General features: G+C 36.6%; 1 protein-coding gene across 1 annotated transcript; it reads left to right on the forward strand.

Annotated features, from left to right (window-relative positions):
- The first annotated feature begins 11,250 nt into the window (after positions 1-11,250).
- scinla (scinderin like a) lies at positions 11,251-21,515 on the forward strand. The gene is made up of 17 exons (XM_077198937.1): positions 11,251-11,618; positions 13,177-13,362; positions 13,553-13,707; positions 14,439-14,600; positions 14,705-14,854; positions 15,985-16,074; positions 16,185-16,317; positions 16,454-16,542; positions 16,624-16,839; positions 17,760-17,893; positions 18,017-18,107; positions 19,195-19,365; positions 19,450-19,624; positions 19,755-19,870; positions 19,959-20,036; positions 20,534-20,594; positions 20,818-21,515. The coding sequence occupies exons 2-17, from the start codon at positions 13,182-13,184 to the stop codon at positions 20,976-20,978; spliced, it is 2,163 nt and encodes a 720-aa protein (XP_077055052.1). The 5' UTR covers positions 11,251-11,618; positions 13,177-13,181; the 3' UTR covers positions 20,979-21,515.
- The last annotated feature ends 109 nt before the right edge of the window (positions 21,516-21,624 follow it).

Here is a 21,624-nt window from a genome sequence, read left to right on the forward strand (position 1 = left end):
TACATTTCTCCTTGGTGAGTACACATTTCTTTATAAGAAATGTATTTAGTTGATTTGAATGTTTGATGTTATTCTTGGAAGAGTACAGTGAACAAATACTTTGAAAGAGTGATGATTTGTAAGGTCATGTGCAGGGCAGTGAGATCTTGGACTGGTGAATCCAAGCTATTATAATCTTCTGGGCTACATAAATTGAATCTTCAGCATTACATAAAATGCATTATGTCTATTTCCGGTTTCTTACCTCTGGCAGGTCATTATGAATCTCAGAATATCAACTTTGCTGATAAGCATCAACAGTATAGCCTACAGAACTCTGGATGGCCTGTGAGGGAATATCATCATATATATTCTTAATATATACTAAAATCTCAGGTGCTTTATTTACGCCAAACTCTCTAATTACATTATAAACCCTATCAGGTCACTGCTTAGAGAATGGAATATTACAATACTGGACACTTTGGGTCATTCTCAGGTAACGTGCCACTTTTTGCCCATTTTGTTTATTTATTTGTTTTGTATTATAATGGTGATGAAAGGAAATTTAGGTAAACAAGGAGGTTTATCACCGTCTATCACTCCCATCTTTCAGTTTCCTATAAGAATGACTTTATTTCTTATACTGCCTAAAAAATTCTCACTCTTATAGAGCATTTTTTTCTAATTAAAACAACTTCACTTCAGACTTGCAATCTATTTTCTCAGACTAATATTTTTACGAATTCTGAATCATTTTTGTTAATATTTTAGTAATGTTTTGAAAAATAATATAACAAAATTTGTTGTCATCTTTTCTGCCTTAACTGCAAATCTATCGCTATGCTTTTTAACCAGCTTTAAAGAAAACAATAATAATGGGTTTAATAATATGTTGCATGTGCTACTCATACCACGGTTTCCATTAAATGCTTTATGGTCATCATTGTCATAATAATATGAGTACCTGTTTGTGCTGTTGAATCTATTACTAAAAACAGTGGAGGAAAAAATTTGTAAATCAGTTTGTCTTGTGGATTGAAGAGTGAGATGCAAACATGCAAACAATGAAAAGCCTACAAAAAAAAATCTATAGAGCCTCACTCCTCCAAAGCCTCCACACACTGTTTGCAGCACCAGACACCACTCTTCATGCTGATACATGTTCAAAACCATGCAGGAAACTTGCAGGATTTTTTATCTATATTTGTAAAATAACTTTCAGTGGAGGTATAGCCTACACTAAAATATATCTCAAATGCAACACTGCAGTGCACCTATGAAAAGTTGTGTGATTTACATGTATTTAATGTGGATGTGCTGAAGGATTGAGTGTATATGTGCCAAGTAATGTAGTCATAAAAAGTGTACTATCTTTAAGCACAATTAAGTGACTTTTTATTTTATTAATGTTGTATTATGTGCTAGTGCACTTTTGTGTACTTTGAAGTACATTGAAGTACACATGTAGATTCAAAACATTTAAGTATAAGTGTAGATTCAAAACATTTAAGTGCACTTCTTTTTCCACAAGGGTGGTCCTAATCCAATCTAATCCGCATACATAAAGGGTAATAGACTCATTAAAGGTAGGATAGGCAATGCTTTTCATAAACTTTGTTTTACTGGTTGAAACTTTCTTCACATTCTGATAGTAATCAATAATAGAAGTGGTCTTAATATTAATTTTGTTTATTTGCATATATCTTCTGTTGAAGTCTCAGGCCCAAAAAATGGTCACCATTGCATTCAAATGTCCTACCTGCCTGCCAACCTGTATTTCCATACCTCCGCACACCCTGCTCGCGCAGTATACTTGTGTTTAAAAGTGCAATTCCACAATTTATATAAAAAAATCTTTTCATCTCTGGCTCGCAATGAATTCTGGGGTTATGCAAGGCCGCGAAGAATCCATGTACTGTATCCTTCATTGCACGGGAAACGAAGGATGCATTTGGGGGCTGCGTTTGAAGGAGCCTTTGAATTGGGACAGCTTTCATCGCACAGCAGTGACCCAATCAGCCTTCAAATGTGGCCTTCGAAGGATGCAGCCTCTGAATTGGGACGTAGCTGTAGACAGACTGTCACAGAGCGCTGCAAACAAACAGCAGCCATCTTTTACAATTCCTCCTGAACCAAAACAATGAACTTATTGTTCATGCTATGTCGTAATTACCGTAAATTACAAGATGATAACCCGTAATGTTCGTTGAAATTAACTATTTCAAACTTAAAAACTTAAAACTTAAAACCTTCAAACTCAAAGCTGTTAATACTTCAAACTTTCCGGCTAGGCTTTCTCAAGCCAACATCAAAGTTTGTCTACGAACTTTACTATATAGTTTCATTTTAACAATTTAACACTCACTCTGAAGGGAGGGGGTGGGATTTAGGATTTCAAAGCTAGCTTGCTATTGCTAGCCTCTCCGAAGTTGACTACCTTTAAAGACCCCCTGTGGTGAAAAGTTTTTAATGTTTTTAATGTTGTTTATATGTTTATGTGGTGTTTTTAATTTGCTTTAAGACAAACCATGTGTAAATTATTATTACAACTCATTATTAGCTGTTTGATAACGTAGTCAATCAAAAGGTCAAATCAAACATATTGATTACCGTTATGTGTCCAACGTTGTAGCAATACCATTGAGCAGCGTTTACTGCTGTAACTTGAGTAAAGTTGACCGAGTTGATTCATACACTTCATACATTCACTAAAATGACCATAGGCCAGTTAGGTAGATGTTGCAAAAAGTTTCTAAGAATGGTTAGATCTTTGTTTGCATTTGTATGAGCATGTCTATTGTTTGACTTTGTATTTCTAATTATAGTCAGGCCACATAATGAATGTGATGTGGTTCTAAATGTCCAAGACAACTCTAAATTTTAGACCCAAGACATTTTGGTTATGTGGCTTCATATGATCACAATCAGGCCATTGTTGCATGTTTTCTTCAAAATAGACATACAATTGTTCTGTAGAAGTACCAGAAAAAAGATGTAGGATCACACGTCTTGTGTCTCTCAGATTAGCATCAAAACAAACCACACAATCTGTCATACAGTATGAGCAGCCTTTTCCCAGCACGTTTGATAACTGTTCACACTTAATTACATGGTTTGCTTTTTCAAAAACAGACTGTATTCCTATGACACATCTGAGTCAAAAAGAAGAGTGCGTCTTTGCTGTATCAGCGTCTAAACTTTGGAACAGTTTGCCTAAACATATTAGAGACGCTGTACAGCATTTTAAAGTACAACTCAAACCATCTTTGTTCAAAAGCTTTTAATCAGTGACATTTTTATTAAGTGTTGCTTGTGCGATGCTTGTTTTTATTGTGTGACATTGTAAAGCACATTGGTCAACTTGTGTTGTTTTAATTGTGCTATATAATGTTGCAATTGCTATTACGATGCATTATAATAGTTAAATTCTTCACAGATGTTTTACGAGTACATTCTTGTTCTGTTGACAAAATACCTCACAAATAACCAATTAGGCTTCCTGTACTAGTGAACTCAATAAAAAATAAAATTTTACAGTTACATTAGTTTTCCATTTCTAGTCAGAACTGATTAAGGCGTCTGTTCACACATGTTCAAATGGCGGTCGTGTGAGTGAGACGTGGCATTAGTATGGCTATGCCATGAAGTCTGGCGGCATTAGTATGGTTTTTCTGTAAGATCCAAGAATCAGCAACAGGAAATGAAAGTGCTGGAGCATCTGTTGGACATTCCGCACATGTGTTGCTCCCAAATCTCTCTGAGATCCACATTCACAAGGACACAGAGCACTTGAAAACTCTACAGGTTAACCGGGTATAGGGACAGGGAGCCAGAGTAAATTTCCATTGGCCCAGGAACAAATGTAGCGATGCAGAGAGAATAAACGTTTTCTTCAGGGATTCACATCCAATCCTTTCGAAAGCTTTTATGAAATTAGACATTTAGTCGCTTAACCGGCCAGTTTGTGATATAATGATGATCTGAAACTGGTACATCTAACAAGATTTTTGATTATTTTGAAATAGCATCCATTACACTTTTTTTGGAATTGTTAGATAATCGTATAAAGCCTGATTCATCCACATTCCTGATGGCACGCTCTGCTCACACTCCTCCGGTCTGGAGACAATAGCATTATATCCCTGTCTTTTGTTGCATGTGGGCACCGGAGCACAGTTTTGTATTTGTGAATATGTGCGTGAAAGGGGTTTGTGTAAGTTCTGACAACTGGAGTGTGTTACTGATCACTTCAGGAGGTGTGTGTGTGTGTCAATGTCTTAGTGTATACATACACATGTGTGCAAGCATGTGTACAGGCATGTACTTATGTGTGTGCGTGATCTTGTATGAAGGGCGAGTGTGTTTAAAGGGCAGACAATAGCAGAAAATGCTGAGGTTGTGGAGAGGGGCTTAGGGATTCTGCAGCCCTCCCCCCAGTGTTAAGTCATGAGAGGGTCCGGTCCATGCAGTGGCACGCATTCCTCTGCCAAACAGCCATGCGAAAAGTGCCAAAATACAGGACAAATCTGGTCCACCAAATCACTTTTTGCCATACAGTGGGATCCACAAGTCCAAAAGTTTGTAGACACTTTGAAAATCTGGGATTAAAAATCTAATTTACATCTGGAAATAAAAAGAATGGGTGTCATTCACTAATATCTGTGTAGATTATTCATATTTACTGTATACGAATAGGAGAGCTTCTCATGAAAAAAAGCCTAATTCACATTAGTGTTGTGTCACGATACTTGGAATTTCTAACTTTGATACAATACCTATTGTCCAATATTACAGGGAAAAGGTACAGGAACATTAAGGACACGTGAAATTTTGCAGATTTCACTGATATTATACTCTGCACGATTTCTATTTCTATCATAGCATTTGTACAAAAAACTATTTAAATATATATATATATATATATATATATATATATATATATATTTGAAATGAAAGAAAGTATATTATCAAAATATTAGTTAATACTTTACAGTGTTATGTTTCATATACTTACTGTAGTAATTAGCGCAATACTGCCCTACAAAGCAAAAAGGCAGTAACTGCATTTTTGGTCAAAAATGAGTTATTATCATTTTCATGACATTCAAGGCATCCTTTGTTATGTGACAAAACATCTTATCTCAAATGTGTGTTGTTTTGGAGAAAAATGGTAGTCGTTTCTACAGTAACTGCAAAAAGCCCTAGTGAAACAAAGCAAGAATACAGTAACATCCATTACTGTATTCTTGTTATGTTTTACCTAACAAAAAATAACCGTGTTGCTGCGCAGTGTAGTTACTGTTGCCATGGTGAACACACAGCTGATTTCGCGGCATCCTCACGGGACGGTTTTAACATTTTTACCCTTCTAACTTCACACAAATTTTGTTTGAGATGGCACAAAGCCGGGGAAAGAAGATGGTCGAACTGGCGTTGAAAAGAAAATACCCGGAGAATGGTAAGTAAGAGTGACAGATTAAACATTTAGAGGCTAGGCTATCACAATATAAACTCCTGTCAGCCGCCAGGGCGGGACTTCCTCTCAGAGGTCCATTCAGATAGCATTATGCTAATTGACAGGCGATGTTTTAAATAGCTTTGCTAACCTGCCCCTGATCCTCCCTGCTTCGAGCTGTAACTTTATTCTCTGTAACTTCACATCATCGCCGATGCCATGTCATCATTTTGTTGTTCATGTCACAAAGTTATAATCCAACCAGCGGTGAAAAAATATTCAATAACTAGAAAAGCACTCGGAGAGCACTAACCTCTGTCAAGGTAGCCTAATAGGTCACTGAGGCAATTCCAAATGTCCCGTGTTCCGGATCACCACCAAAATGTAGTAATCTGTTCCGTGTCCTAATACCCATGTTGTCCGAAAATGTCATCCAAATTCGTACAGTACTTTTCGAGTTATCTTACTAACGAACAGACAAACATACACAGCACCAAAAGATAACCTTTGGGCGGAGGTAAAACTTCTTAAGGCATCAGGCTATCCCATAACATCCAAGCAGCCAGCGTGATCTTCTTCGCTCTTATTAGCCTACATGAACGGCGTCTTCTTTTTTCAACAAACTTCTGCAGACAGAGCGAGCCGGCAGGTATTTACATCCCCCTTAGCGCTAAGGCTCAAACACATTGGTTCCTGTTCCTAAGCATTTATTTATTGCACGGTTTCTTCTTCAGAATATAAAATTATATATTTAATTTGGATTCCCCTTAATTATATTAACCTATGAAAATGTTGTCCCTCTGCATGAAAGCAAGCTTCTATGTTTTATCCTATTATAGGCCTAATGTAACTTATGAAGCCAGGCTGCTTTTTGTGTGTTGGCTTTTCTTTCTTCATTTTCATTAAGGGTGCAAAATTATTAATTTATTGTGTTAGCCTAATTCATCCATTATTTTGTCATGGACCTAATTTAAGTTATTTCCTGTACAATGAAATATTATGATATACAGACATCAATACATATATTGATCAGAGTGAAGATGCTGTCCTGTAGGTCCATATAATAATAATAATAATAATAATAACAATTTGTTGCAGTACACAGACAGACAGACAGACAGACACAGACAGATGTGGATTTACATTCATGCCACTAATGTTCTCTCTTTTTCATTTAATCTGTAGTTACTGCCTTTTTCCTTGGTATTGTGCCACGTTTTTTGTTAAGTAATACAAAGCAAGAATACAGTAACTGCAAAATAGGGGTAAAATATCAAATTAAATATGAGGATTGATATGTACAAAGAATAAGCTAATATAAAGTAACAAAACAGCCACATGTCCAATAATCTACCTACAACTACTTAGGCTGGATAACAGGATAACTTTAAAGTCATTTTTCTCAGTTCTGCACTCTGCGTAGTTACTGCCTTTTTGCTTTGTAGGGCAGAATATCGTACAGGTATAAATAAATTTTTAATTAATTATTAATAGGTTCAATTAAGGTGCTAATTGTGCTAACATGCTAGTTTCCATGACAGAGTTCAAGATGAATCTCAATACTACTGGAGCTGCCAGTTTGCTTCAAATGGTTTCAAATTAAACAGCAAGCACCAACTACACTAAAAAGGCAACCCTTCCAACGCACTGAGTGTCCGAATTCACTCACTCGTTTATATTCACTCCTTCAGTGAACTATATTTGTTGAGTAATGTAGGGAATAGGGAATGAGGGTATAGCGGGTGATTTCAAACACAGCTCTAGTGTGTGCCAGTTTGTTCCCTAAGTTACTGATTCGTTTACCTGCTGTTTATTTTGTTTCCTCATTACCACTCCTTCTGTATTTAAGCCCTTAGTTCTCCTCATTGTTTTGCTTGCCTCTGTCGAAAATGAGATTATGATATTGAGGGAATGCTCTCTGCAAATAGTACTATACGTTCATCATATTTGCTTTCGCTTCATAGCCGCTAAATCCCAGCGTCAGTCCGTTCAGAAATTCCGTTTGTTGGCAAACTGCTAAATGCCACTAACCTTTGTCAGCAAAAGTCCACATAACCAATCAGAAGACGGAAATCGGATCATATGATTTCAAGATGAATGATGGCGTGGGTGTAAATAAAATTGTTACAGTGGCAATAATGACAGGATCTGTGAGTAGCATGGAAAACAAAATAATTTTCAATGTTTTCAGTTGCATCTTTAGTGATTTTGCAACTGTTTACTATGTATTGTTGTCCATAGAGTTGGACTTACTGTCCATACTGTCAGACGAACTTAGAAGTTTTGGCATCTGAAGCCTGCATATCAAATTCTCTATCGTCAAGTTTATAGACCAGCAAATTGTAACAGTAACAAGGACATCTTACATTTAAGTATAGCCAAAGGTAACAAGGTATTTTACAGTGTCCTTGTTACATATACATGTAGGTTACTATAAATTTTGCATATATGTACATGCAACTAACCCTAAACCAAACCCTAATACTAAAACCCTAAAGTAAGCACCTGTTGTTAATAATTATTACTCAGTACTTAAATGTATTATTAAACTAGTAACACAGACACCTTAAAATAAAGTGTAACCTAACCAAAAGTCTGCGCTTCATTGATACAATGTACAACAAAATGTAGCCTATAAAACCATGTGCAGTTATACCTGTAGGTTTACTTTTATATATGCTGCAACAGCTCTGTTTACACCCTGCATTGTAGTCAATGGAAACGTTTGTTTGTGCCTGTGGTTAGAGTAAAGAGTTTGTGTCATTGCAGTACCAGCTTCAAGAGACACATGTCACAGCTTCCTTAAACAGGATGTTATAAAGATACAGAGAGTCTAAAACTGGTCTTACACATTCATCACTTCAGGGTAGTGGTTTTGTTTTGTGGTTTGCTCTAGCTGTATTTCAACATTAAAATATTAAGAAATAAGGCATACAAAGTTTCTTTGTTTAATCTCTCACCTTTATTTTAAGGTCATGTTGTTACAGTGTAATTACACAAATATGTACAGAGTAATATTAATTTACATGTACAATGGATTAAGGTTGTGGTATGGTTCAGGGTTATAGCTTTTGCACAATTTACTGTTATTACAGTAAAACATGTTACTATGTCACCTTACCTCTGTATTCAATAGTACCATTTTTAAATGTAGATAAATAACGTGTTCACGTGAAGCGGTTAAACCACAGTAGTCACTATTTCAATGATGTCTTAATTACCTTTCTGGGCCTTGAAAGTGACATTTATGTTGGAGTCTATGGCGTGGGGGGTGGGGGGTGTTTGGAACGACATGAGGTTGAGTAATTAATGACAGAATTTCAAATTGTTTGGTGAACTATCCCTTTAAAGTGAGTAGTGCAATTACAAATTTAATGGAAACCAGTCAGGAAGTGTTCAATAGTTGTAGGGCTCTAGCAAAAAAAGGTATTTTTCAGTCTTGTGGTACGAGATTGTCCTGTATCTCCGAACCGAAGGGAGGAGATCATAGAGGTAGTGTGCAGGGTGAGTTGGATCTCTAATAATTTTGGAGGTTCTGCTCCGACATCTGGACAAATAAATGTCCTCAACTGAAGGTATCTGCCGATGATATTTTGTGCCAACTTGTTGCAGAGCCCTGTCCCTCTCTTGTAAAACTACCATACCAGAATGTAATGCAATATGTCAGTACACTCTCCCTGCACATCAATATTTCACATGATGTTTCTGAGGCAATCTTGCTTTCTTTAATCATCTCATCATGTAAAGAAATAAAATGAAAATAAAGATGTTGCTGTGCCTTTTCATGACATTGGAGGTGTGTGCAGACTAAGAAAAATCCTCTGTAATGTTCAACCCCAAGAATTTAAAAGTGGCTCCACAGCCACTCCATTTATGAACACATGACTCAGATCAATTGTCCTTGTCTTACTAAAATCCACCACTATCTTCTTTTGTCTTCTTGATGTTAAGAATGAGATTATTGTTACAACACCATGCTGTCAGATTTTGTAGTTCGTCCCTGTATGCATACTCATCAATGTTCGGGATCAAGCCAATGATTGCTATACCATCTGCCAATTTTACAATGGTGTTTGTTACATGGGCATGTAGGCAGTCATGAGAGAAGAGTGCATATAACAGGGGACTCAGCACACATCCCTGTTGAAGACCAGTATTCAGGGTAAGACTTGAGGAAGTCTACTTTCTTAGTCTGACATTCTGGGAGCGATTTAACAATAGTTAGCCTCAACAAAACAAATTAAAAATTATAGTGGAAATTATATTTGTTGTTTGTTCAGAATGGCAACAACAGCGAAATTCTCCTGTGATGCATGTAATGTAACATGGTTGGACAAATTGTGTTTCAAACTTATGCAGTTGCAAAGTTTCTTATAGTTAGTTAGTAGAATGTCTAAAGTGGAACATAGAAATAAAATGTTACCAAGTTTACTACAGTATATGCCTGTAGTTTTGGCCCTGTAGACAAAAATCTATTTTATGCACATTTGTGAGCACTATATTTCTGTTATGGAAAACCGCCATAGAGAGTTGAGGAAACACCACTACAAGACTAACTTTAGTACAGAGAGCCTGTGACTATGACTCACTCCCTCCCCTCCAGATCACGCCACTCCTCCTGTTATTCTCTCATTTCAGTCCTCATGTCAGACCTTCATGTTTTAAATCCACGGGCCTTTGAGCAAATCTTAAGGCAGATTCTACCTTGAGCTTTCCGAAACTCAAGAGATGCGCCTATGATTTCTTTACCCTTCACTTTATGGAATGCCTGAGAAATACTATTGGTAGCTTTAGGGCATAGTGGATCTGGGTGGATCTGATGAGAATATTAAACAGAAAGCTTGATCACTGCTTGGTGTCTTGATGGAATATTTCAGATTCTCTAGAATATTATAGTAAATATTACAGGCTTTTTGTTTCTGCCAGCTTCTGTGAGAAAGATTATTGGGTCTTCAGGAGTAGCAGAGCGCAGAGAAAGCCTTGAGATTGTAATGACATTGGAGAGCCATGAGGGCTGGGTGGAGGAGTGTAGGCAAATGCAAGATGAGGGTAGGGCGGTGCATATAGTCAGAAAGCATTATGCTGAGAATGACTGACGTGGGGAAGACGGAATTGTTAACCGTACTGTGAATTTAAGGTGCATGAAGCACAAACAAGTAAACCTGACTGGAGCTATAATTACATGAAAGGTGTGGTCTCACTTTCACTAATGAGAGAATGCCACCTCACTGGAAATATGTGTTGTGAGCTTAACCTTAAATGTGGGAACAATGCTTCACTTTAACTACCAACTGCAAAAATAATGTTGAATGATACTGTACAATAAACACATAATGCACATTATGTCAATAAATAAAAGGATATAAAAGAGGTGAACACCTTTCTTTGTCCTTTGCATGCACTAAAATGTTTGATGTGTTTTTACACAGCATTTGATAAATTTACAATTCCGTACCTCAAACCGGATGACATGAATCACACATTCAAATAATTAAAGTACATTACATTTATTTTGCATTGTCAACATTATGAATAATGCATTTGACATTGACATGGAATGCACAAGAAAAAACAAACTTTGAACTTTATATATGCTTATCTTATGGAGATGAGCCATTTAAAGAATGGAACAGCTGCCCACATTTTTTCAAACTGCATTTTGCCAGATATTTTATGTTTATTATTATTAATAATAAAAGATACCAGTCATACCCAAAAAATACACACTATACAAATATATCCCCTTTAACATTCACATTCACACCTAAAATCTAAATGCATCAAGTACATTGACGTTTTTTAACTGCCTTGCTGCACTCACCACATAGTTTGTAATGCATTTAGTTGTATGTGTAATGGATGTTGCACTGTATAGGCCTATAAGAAGAAAGAATAAGGCGTAATGCTGGCTTATGGTGTGATTTGGTTTGGGGGGAGTGAGATGACTTCGTGCCATAAAGTTGCATAATGTGGGTTTAGAGTTTAGCCTGAGGGGAAGAGAAACAGAGAGTGTCATTGGCTGAGGACTCGCATCTGCCTCTCCCCAAAAAATACGGCAGATCATTTAAAGTCGGCTTGCATCCATTTAAACTTGTGAAACTGAATCTGGACTAAGCCAGGAGCAGCTTCTCAAACCAGATTTGTTCTTCATCGCCTTCTGTGCATTTTCTTGACCAGGAAGGTAAGAGAACTAAACAAACATCCCTTTTAGTCACGTAGGCTACTTTATTCAGTCTCCGAAAGACAGCTGAGTTCAGAATAAACTATGCATTTATCTGGGTTATCACTTTATATATATTATAAATGTATATAGTCTTTATGGAGTCTTTATGGGGAATTTCACGGTAGAGGATTTTATTTATTTTTTTGCATTTTATAGCCTACGCAGATCCCGCTTTATGACGGAAAGTGAATCACAGGAAATAACAGTTTCATTATAAATGCGGACGTGGAGTTCTGCAGACCGCTTTTCTGATGGTCACACTTGATCTATATTTACAATAAATAGCCTATATAGTTGCCATTATTCCTTTGTAGCTACTTTGCAGACATCTGTGATAGGCTAATGCGCGGAACTTTTCCTGAATAAATAATAAAAACTTCTAGCTAAATAAATAACATTTTATTTGCTAAATTTGGATGTAGACTTTTAGTAGTTCTTATTTAATAATAAAAAAGTCTTATAGTTCTTATTTAATTGATTTGTTTATTCAAAATCCCGGCTAGTAGCTACTTTAATATTTGGGCGTGACCATTCAGACACACCCTTACAATAATTATGTGGTAACCCTTTTTTTTTACAGTCTATGGTGGAAACTATCCTATTTTCCATAGGCATACATCTCATGTGAATTAAATTATTCAAATAAATTAATAATCTTGGCTACATATTAGAACCACAATAAATAAAAAAATATTAATTGGGTAAACAAAAAAGTCACCAATAAACTACTTTATGTCTACTTTTTATGAGTTTTAAGAGTTTTGACTTTATCTAATTAGATTCAAAGTGGTTGAAAAAGTGCAATGAACTTATAACTGCAGGCTTTATATTTGCACCATGTGGCTTTGTTCATGTCACCTCTAATAATTTAAGGATAAATCACATTGTTTCTTTTGACAACATGAATCTGTAACTGGCAGATCTAAAACCCATGCAAAATGTATGTTTTGCATCAAACGTTTCCTGGTAAAGTCAAAGGAACTGGGCACGCATGTCTGCCCACAGCTGTAATAATGCAGCATGACTCATTTATTGGCTGCCTCACCCTGCTGGGCTGCACACAACTTGTACTTCAACTGAGTACATCCAGCCTTAGCTGTTCTTTCATGCAACTGATAATATACACATTCTCATGTTGTCCTATGAGAATAAATGCACCTGCTGCACCCTGCATGACTCTCAGTGAGTCTATTATTTTTTACCATGTGCATGCACACATTTACCTTATATTTATATAAAATACATATTTTGAATGAAATGGATGTTTGCAGTCATTTTCTTTTAGAATATGTATTAGATGAATGATGACCTTGGTCTGATATGAGTAAATAATAAGGACTCTTGCTATTTCAGTTTTTTCTTTAATAAGATCCACCGTGGATTTTTTTGATCACCCTCCCAGTAGTTATCAACTTCAGACCATTTGGTTTTAGAATTGTTTGGATTTTCAAAAAATAGTCCAGTCATAGTCATAGTCATAGTCCAGCCCCAACATTCTTGTGCCGGTATTTTCCAGGAATCATGGTTTTCCACAAGGAGTTCCAGAGTGCAGGTAAAGCACCTGGCCTGCAGATTTGGAGAATAGAGAAGATGGACCTGAAACCGGTCCCCAAACAGCTCCAAGGAAACTTCTACACTGGAGACGCCTATGTTGTCCTTTACACCACTCCTGCTCCGTCTTACAATGTCCATATGTGGTTGGGTGAGTAGAAGTTACCACATTTAATAATTTAAACCTTTGCCAAATTTCTAATGTCAACAAAAAAAAACCTGTTCCCTTTCAAGGACGTGGCACATGTTTTTTTTTCTTATCAGGAATGTAAGCAGATACAGCAAAACACCTTGACACTGTTTTTATTTTGGATATTTGTCTGTGTCTGTTTAAACTACAGGTAATGAGTGCTCTCAGGATGAAGGTGGAGCTGCCGCCATCTTTGCTATGCAGCTGGACGATCATCTGGGTGGAGCACCAGTCCAGTACCGTGAGGTTCAGAACAATGAGTCTGTCACCTTCCTTGGCTACTTTAAAACTGGAATTAAGTACAAGGTAATAACCCTTACGGATAGCTGATTGAGAAAAAAAATGTTTTGCTGACAAATCTGACAAAATGGGGTCATTTTGGTTACATGCTTCATTTTAAATTCAGCGCTCCAATTAAACTCAACTTTTTTCTCATTGGAAATGTATTATTTTTGTCAAAAATATGCTGCCAGAAGAATATAATATAATATATGCTAGCATCACTATACTGAATATTTCATTTTAGTTATAAATAAAAGCCTCTTTGGCGGAAAGTTAATTAAGGTCAATGGGTAACAGTGGGGAACAAATGCAAAAATGTGAGAATTTGTAAGAAAATCCTATATTGATGGACCACTAATCCAAAAAATAATGTGGATGCATTAACATCAATGTCTATGGTGGCTACGGCTCTGTAGTAGTGTATGAATAATGTTTATTTAATTTTTTACAGATAAGAAATTTGTTCATGTAGGAGGATCTCACAAACCACATTCAAATCAATAGTGAAAACTTTATATACAATTTTCCCTTGCAAATATATTATAAAATAAGAATGGACTTTCGTAGAGCATTGCTTTGATAGATAATTATCTGCTCCCTTTTACATTTTAAGTGCATTTTACTTTTTCGCTGTAATGCCATCGGCAATTTATTTTCTGTGTATTATGAGAATGTTTTTTTATTGTAATGTAACAGGCACGTTACACTTGTTGGTGTGTTTTGTTCAATGGCACATTGTCTTTTTCCCTACACAGCAAGGTGGTGTGGCCTCTGGCTTCCAGCATGTGGTGACCAATGATATGAACGTGAAGCGTGTGCTTCACATTAAAGGACGACGTGCCATTCGTGCCACTGAGGTGAACATGTCTTGGGCCAGCTTCAATCATGGAGACTGCTTCATCATTGATCTCGGCAAGGTCAGAAATACATGGGGTGAAGTGATTAATAAATCTCTTTAGTGCTGTCATTTTGAGAAATCCCAAATTCACAACCTCACAAATCATATTACATCCTATCCTAGGACATCTACCAATGGTGTGGGAGTGAGTGCAATCGTTTTGAGCGGTTGAAAGCCTCCGAGGTTGCAATTGGTATTCGTGATAATGAGAGAAATGGACGTGCCAGTCTGCAAATGGTTGAGGACGGTTCTGAGCCAGAGGCTGTCCTTAGTGTAAGTCTTACCTTCTTCTACAAAATAAAAAACTATGTGCCATTATGTTGCAAGTTTAAACATGCAGTGTGTACGCAGAATGAGTATCTGCTGTGGCAGGAAGTCAAGACATAATTAACATTGTCAGTGGTGGCTCAGAGTCTTTATTTAATGGAACACAACATAGTTTAGATGAACCAGTAACATCACTGACCTTCTTGATCAGTTTGTTCTAGTTTTTTGAATTGTAAACTAAGGATACTGGTGACTATGAACTGGTAGAACATCTTTATCAGACTACAGCTCAAATTGAAAGAGTTTTAAGTCGGCATGAAATGGAAATTCACATCTATTTTATAAAGGCATGTTATTAATCTTATTTTGAGCAATTCATCCATTTGTAATTTTTAAAACAATTGTTTGACCTTTTTACATGTTTAATCACGTGTGCCGAACTCCTTCAATCTTTTAATCTGCTCAAACTCTGAACCTTTGTTACTATCAACTGCAAACTTGACTTTAAACTGAATGTAAGCCCCAAACTTTGCCTCATTACCTTTACATCATCTTTATGTTCCAAGGGAGAAGTTTGTCTGGTTAGCATGAACCAGTTACAGCATCTACCAGCCTCTCTCATATTGTTCCAAAAAACAGGAGTTCTGAGCAACGGTCTTTGAAATGTATGGGAATGCTACCAGATAGTTTTCTCCAAATATCATAGACCATCTTTGTAGTTACAGAAACAGGCTTCAGTAATACAAAAAAGACATAGACACAACAGAGACATTGGATAAATTAAAAAACAAAGAATCTGTAAACATTCACATGGCATACAAATTTACAGGATATTCAAGTTCATGTATTGTTTGGAAATTTAACTCATGACCTTAGCATTGCTTGTCTAACACCATGCGTTAGTGGGTAAGGTACAGAAACAAAAAGAAAGCTGGAATAAGTTTGTCACAGTAAAAATGAGTAAACAGTAAATAGTAAAAACGGGATCTAGTGAGTCAGCAAAGAATGCCAGTTCATCTGGTTTTCATTTTGACTTCTTGCCTGAGGTTCTGCACTGTAGTCTTTTTTTGTGCCCTGGGTTGACCTCTGCCTTGGAGAAAACTGTGGAAACTCCTATTGTATTTGTTTGTTTTTAGGCTCTTGGGCCCAAGCCCAACATCCCAGCAGGAAGTCCTGACGATGAGACGACTGACAGAAGCAATCAGAAGAAGGGCTCACTCTACATGGTACATTTATTTATATGCACATATCAGAGTTACCATGAGCACTGTATTATGCTAACTGTGTAGTATTCATGGCATTTTATAAATGGATTTGTGTGTTTTGTCTGGGTTAGGTATCTGATGCTGCAGGCTCTATGAAGACATCTCTGGTGGCCCAGAGCAGCCCTTTCAAACAGGAGATGCTCAATCCTGCCGAGTGCTCCATCCTGGACAATGGAGGGGATGGCAAGATCTTTCTTTGGAAAGGTATGGTCAAATTTTATTTTGATGTCCTTATATTACATATACTGTATATTAATTAAAGCTGCAGGGTGAAAGATATAGGCTACCTTAGATGGCTGCTTATGACTTTATTACAGTTTCATCTATTTTGACCTTTCAGGACCGAGTGCAAACACTGAAGAACGTAAGGCAGCCATGAAGGTGGCAGAGCAGTTTGTCAAAGACAAGAACTACCCCAAAAACACACAGGTATCAGACTCTAGCCTATTAATGGAAGTAGATTAAATAGAAGCCAAATTCTAACCAGTCTATCTAACTTTTTGTGATCAGATCCAGGTTATGCCAGCTGGAGGTGAGACCACACTGTTCAAACAGTTCTTCAGTAACTGGAAGGATAAGGATCAAACCACAGGTCCAGGCCAGGCCTACAGCATTGGCCGCATTGCCCGTGTCCCGCAGGTTCCCTTTGACGCCTCCAGTCTACACTCCAACCAAAAAATGGCTTCCCAGCATGGTATGGTGGATGACGGCTCTGGCAAGATTCAGGTACAAATATAGGGGCTCATCACCCCAAGGACCATAGATCATCCAAGAGAAGAATTAAGGATTGTTCACACCAATAATGACGATAACTATAAAAGCCTCTACACCAACGTACGATAACGTTGTTTATTATAAGCACGCGCTAATTGGCTGTTTTTATTGTTCATCAGCTGGAAAAAATCGTTTTCTAACAATTGTTTCTCTTTTGCCGTTATGGTTGTAATTTTGGTCTGGACTCTTCTATTCTTTTATATTTTTAATGGTTTTTAAAACTACATCTTTATTGTTGTAGTTATGGTCTTTGGTTTGAACGGGCCTTCAGTGTTTTTGAGCCAGGAATTGCCTCAGGAATTGCTAATTGGTTTTAGAATCATGCTTTCAATTTAAAGGTGCAGTCACATTAGAGAAATTTTGTGGGCAAAAAGGTCCATTGTACTTTAACAATAGTGTAGCAATGTGTGAAGCACAGCCTACACAGAAGTCACTTTCAAATCAAGCAGCTTTCTGGTAGTGAACGCAGCAAATTCATGTGGCACCGATTTCTATTGAAATTATTTGATTTCCACCATGAAAATTTTCCAAATAACGGTAAATGTGACAATCTTTGGTTAACATTGCTTGAAGAGACTTTAAAGTAATTTGTCCTATACTGCAGTGCACATATGTAAAACCTGATTTTTGAATACCTAACAAGTTAAATATTGATAAATAACACAGCTGTTCTAAAACTTAAGTATCAATCTGTATTGCTAATGCTGTTATAACATTTATTTAAAATGAACTACAAACTCATAGAAGCTCTATTCTAAAGAGCCCTTTGAATGGGCTGAACTATAATTGCTTAAAATTCAAGATTGCTGTTGATTTTATTGTAAACTACAACACTGCAATTGTATGAAGTCCATTGCTCTGGACCTCGGCAGGTGTGGCGGGTCGAGGGTGGGGATAGAGTTCCTGTGGACCCTTCTAGCTATGGGCAGTTCCATGGAGGAGACTGTTACCTGATTCTTTACACCTATCTCCAAGGAAGCAGAGAGCAACACATTATCTACACCTGGTAAGTAAAGACAGTCACAGGATGACATGCCGGAACGTACTCCTTAACCACCTGATTAGCCAATATTTATCCAATCAAGTCAATATTTAATATTCTAATTAGATATATTGATTTTCATTTCAGGCAAGGACTGAAGTGTACACAAGATGAGCTGGCTGCCTCAGCTTTTCTAACTGTCAAGCTGGATGATTCCATGGGCGGTTCGCCTGTTCAGGTACTACCAAACTCAGGCCTAATTTCTTGAGTCTGGTCATTATTCCATGCTTTATACACACACACACACACATATATATATATATATATATATATATATATATATATATATATATATATATATATAGGTTAAGTAATTGTCTTTTTGTTTTTACATTGTTCCTTGTTAATTATAATGAGAGTTTTCTATTTCTAGCTCTCAAATTCAAAATAATTCCAAAATAATTTGATGCTTTTCACTTTGGTTCTAGGGATGAACAATATATCTGTACCGTATCGTTATCATTTGGTTTAATTCATTGATATCGATCAATACACTCCCCTTCAAAAGTCTGGGGTCGTTAGGATTTTTAAAAATTTTGAAAAAAGTCTCTTATGCTGAACAATGCTACATTTGATCTAGCATACAGTAAAACAGTAATATTGTGAAATATTATCATTTAAATAGTTTATAATTTATGTTTTCTATTTTAATATATTTTAAAATGTAATTTGTTCCTATGATGGCAAAGTAGAATTTTTATCATTACTCCAGTCTTCAGTGTCATATGATCCTTCAGAAATCATTTTTAATCTGGTGATTTGATGCTCAAGAAACATTTCTTATTATCACTGTTCAAAACATTTATACTTTAATCGAGAGGTCAAAGTTCAAAGAAACAGCATTTGTTTGAAATTTAAACCTTTTGTAACATTATAAAAGTCTTTACTGTCACTTTTGTTCGATTTACTATGTCCTTGCTGAATAAAAATATAAATTTTTCTTTTAAAAAAAAATCTTACTGACCCCAAATATTTGAACACAAATTAGCTGAAATTAAATACTTCATTTTTCAATAATAATAATTGTATATTAATTTGCCATCATCTAATGCTCACTTAAAGGTAAGCTTTACAAATAATGAACTAATAATATTGGTCAAACTTCAAGAAATTGTAATGTGATGGCAGTACATGAAATGCTTCAACACTTCAGGATCAGATTACCGTGGCAGATGTCATTGTAATCTTAAATATTTTTCAGATAAACTATGCATCTCTACTTTCCATTTTTATAAAGGATTTCTAAAGGATATGTCGCCCTGCAGGTACGTGTCACTCAGGGCCAGGAACCGGCCCATTTGATGAGTCTGTTCAAGGGGAAGCCCATGATCATCCATTTGGGTGGGACTTCACGTAAAGGTGGTCAGAGTCGGGCTGGCAACACTCGCCTCTTCCATATCCGTCAGAGCTCAACCCGTGCAACACGCGCTGTGGAGGTCGGTGATGGAAGCGAACACAAATGTGGACACAGTCAGGAATGACCATCAGGCAATAATCTTCCTCTTTTTCTTCTCACCCAGGTGGAACCTTCTGCATCTAAATTGAACACTAATGATGTGTTTGTGCTGAAGTTTCCTGACGGCCTGTTTCTGTGGAAAGGAGTGGCCGCTTCAGAGGAAGAAATGGCTGCTGCAAAATACATCTGCAGCTTCCTGGGAGGCAGTATTACGGAAATTTCCGAGGGCAAAGAGCCGGGTGGGTGTATGCTTTTTATAAATGTTCGGACACTGTGATTTACACAGTTAAAAGGCATTCCTAACCTAATCACGTTTCCTGTTGCTTTGAACTGATTGGTCTGTTTCATCTGTCATTTTTCTCCTCTCAGCTGGGTTTTGGTCTGCTTTGGGTGGAAAGAAGGACTATCAGACCTCCAAAAGTCTGCAGAAGAGTGTTAAACCTCCTCGTCTGTTTGGCTGCTCCAACAAGACTGGACGTCTAATTGTGAGTTAACATAGGATTTGCAACTAATTGAAATTTCTTTGTTAATTGATTGCATAAACTTCACTATACATCTCCTTTTTCATTTCAGGCTGAGGAAGTTCCTGGAGAGTTCACCCAGTCTGATTTGGCCACTGATGATGTCATGCTTCTGGATACCTGGGATCAGGTTAGCATTTGAAATACTGATGAATTACAGTCAACATGAAATTATGTTTAAAACACATTTCTTATGTGTGAAACAGGATATCCAACCATAAAAAAAGCAGGATGAGAATAGATTTTATCCTCAATCATTTGACTGGTTCTTGAAAAGTGGGCGTTAAACCGGAAAAGAGCACAAAATGAAGTTCAGTTATAGACCTTAATCAGGGTAGCGCCATATTTAATTTTTGACAGGAAGGAAATCGAGGCTGTGAGGGATAGAAGTACAGTTCAGTGGATTTTAATGTTGAATACCAACATACAGATTAAGCTGACAAAACAAATTTCCCAAAAAGTTGTGAATATTACATATACAGAGGAGAATTATTATACAGTGGATGCCATTGTAAAGACTGTAAGTCTATCTCTCACAGCCTCATTTTCATCTGTGTTAAATTTAATATGGCTTCTAATGCGACTAAGGTATATTGCTGAACTTTTTTTTTTATCTTCTTCCCTTAGATCTTTCTTTGGATTGGTAATGATGCCAACGAGGTGGAGCGGACTGGATCAGATCAAATAGGCAAGTTAAGATGCTGAAGCACTAACCAACTTAATATTCCATTCATACCTATGAAAATGACAAGTATATCGTTAGGAAAACTCAGTTAAGGCACCAACAACCAAAATCTCAACTGGAACAGTCCATGTGTATCAATAATGGAGAATTAAGTTTGGTTTATCATTGTCACTGAATGCTAAAATTCCTGATTGTTAAATGTCATAAAATGTTTCTTTGCCATCAGCAAAAGAATATGTGGACTCTGACCCCTCTGGTCGCCGTGGCACCCCAATCATCACTATAAAGCAAGGCTTTGAGCCCCCAACCTTCACTGGCTGGTTCCAGGCTTGGGACTCGAAGATGTGGGACATAGACCCACTGGATCGTATCCGTGCTCGTTTCTAAAACACATAAATCATTATATACTTTTGCATAGCTTCCAGAATACTCACCTTGTGTGTTTCATGCAGTGGTGGCCTGGAAGGGATACGGACGGAACACAATATGCAAAAATACTGCATGATAAACTACAATGTACCGTATTTTGCTACTATTAACAACTTTTTGCCTTATTGTTTCTGTGCCTTGACTTTGCCTTGTTAGACATTTAAACTCTTTTATATATCTTTTTTATATAATTCTGTATTCCAGTGATGTTTTCAACCACATGGTCATTATGATTTTTTTTTTAAATGACTATTAAATGGAATGAAAAAGGAAAATGTAGATTTTTATAAGCAAGACAACATTTATTTGCAATTGACAATTCAACAGACTTAGTGATTTTGGATTATTAAAAACTGTACAAGTGTATGGATAATGCCTCACAAATATGCAGACTGAACTATAATCTGAGAATATATTGTAGTTGCTAAAAATATTTGAATGTACCTCTGCAATTATTCTGATTCCCAGCATATAATAAAAAATACCTTCAAAATACTATTGAGTTATGTGTTTGTTAATGTTGGCATTATTTGAAAGGTCAATTATACACTACTGGTCAAAAGTTTGGGGTTAGTAAGATTTTTTTCTAATGTCACAGTCGGTT

This window comes from Siphateles boraxobius, unplaced genomic scaffold (genome assembly GCF_051911475.1).
Source record: "Siphateles boraxobius isolate OS27281-9 unplaced genomic scaffold, OSU_SipBor_1 41, whole genome shotgun sequence".
In the NCBI taxonomy this organism is placed as follows: Eukaryota; Metazoa; Chordata; class Actinopteri; order Cypriniformes; family Leuciscidae; genus Siphateles; species Siphateles boraxobius.

Excerpts from the sequence above, each read along its gene's own strand:
- scinla (XM_077198937.1), top strand. The coding sequence starts at position 13,182 with ATGGTTTTCCACAAGGAGTTCCAGAGTGCAGGTAAAGCACCTGGCCTG. Across the intron at positions 13,363-13,552 it reads CAATGTCCATATGTGGTTGG|GTAATGAGTGCTCTCAGGAT; the intron begins GTGAGTAGAAGT and ends TTTAAACTACAG. Across the intron at positions 17,894-18,016 it reads CAACACATTATCTACACCTG|GCAAGGACTGAAGTGTACAC; the intron begins GTAAGTAAAGAC and ends TTTTCATTTCAG.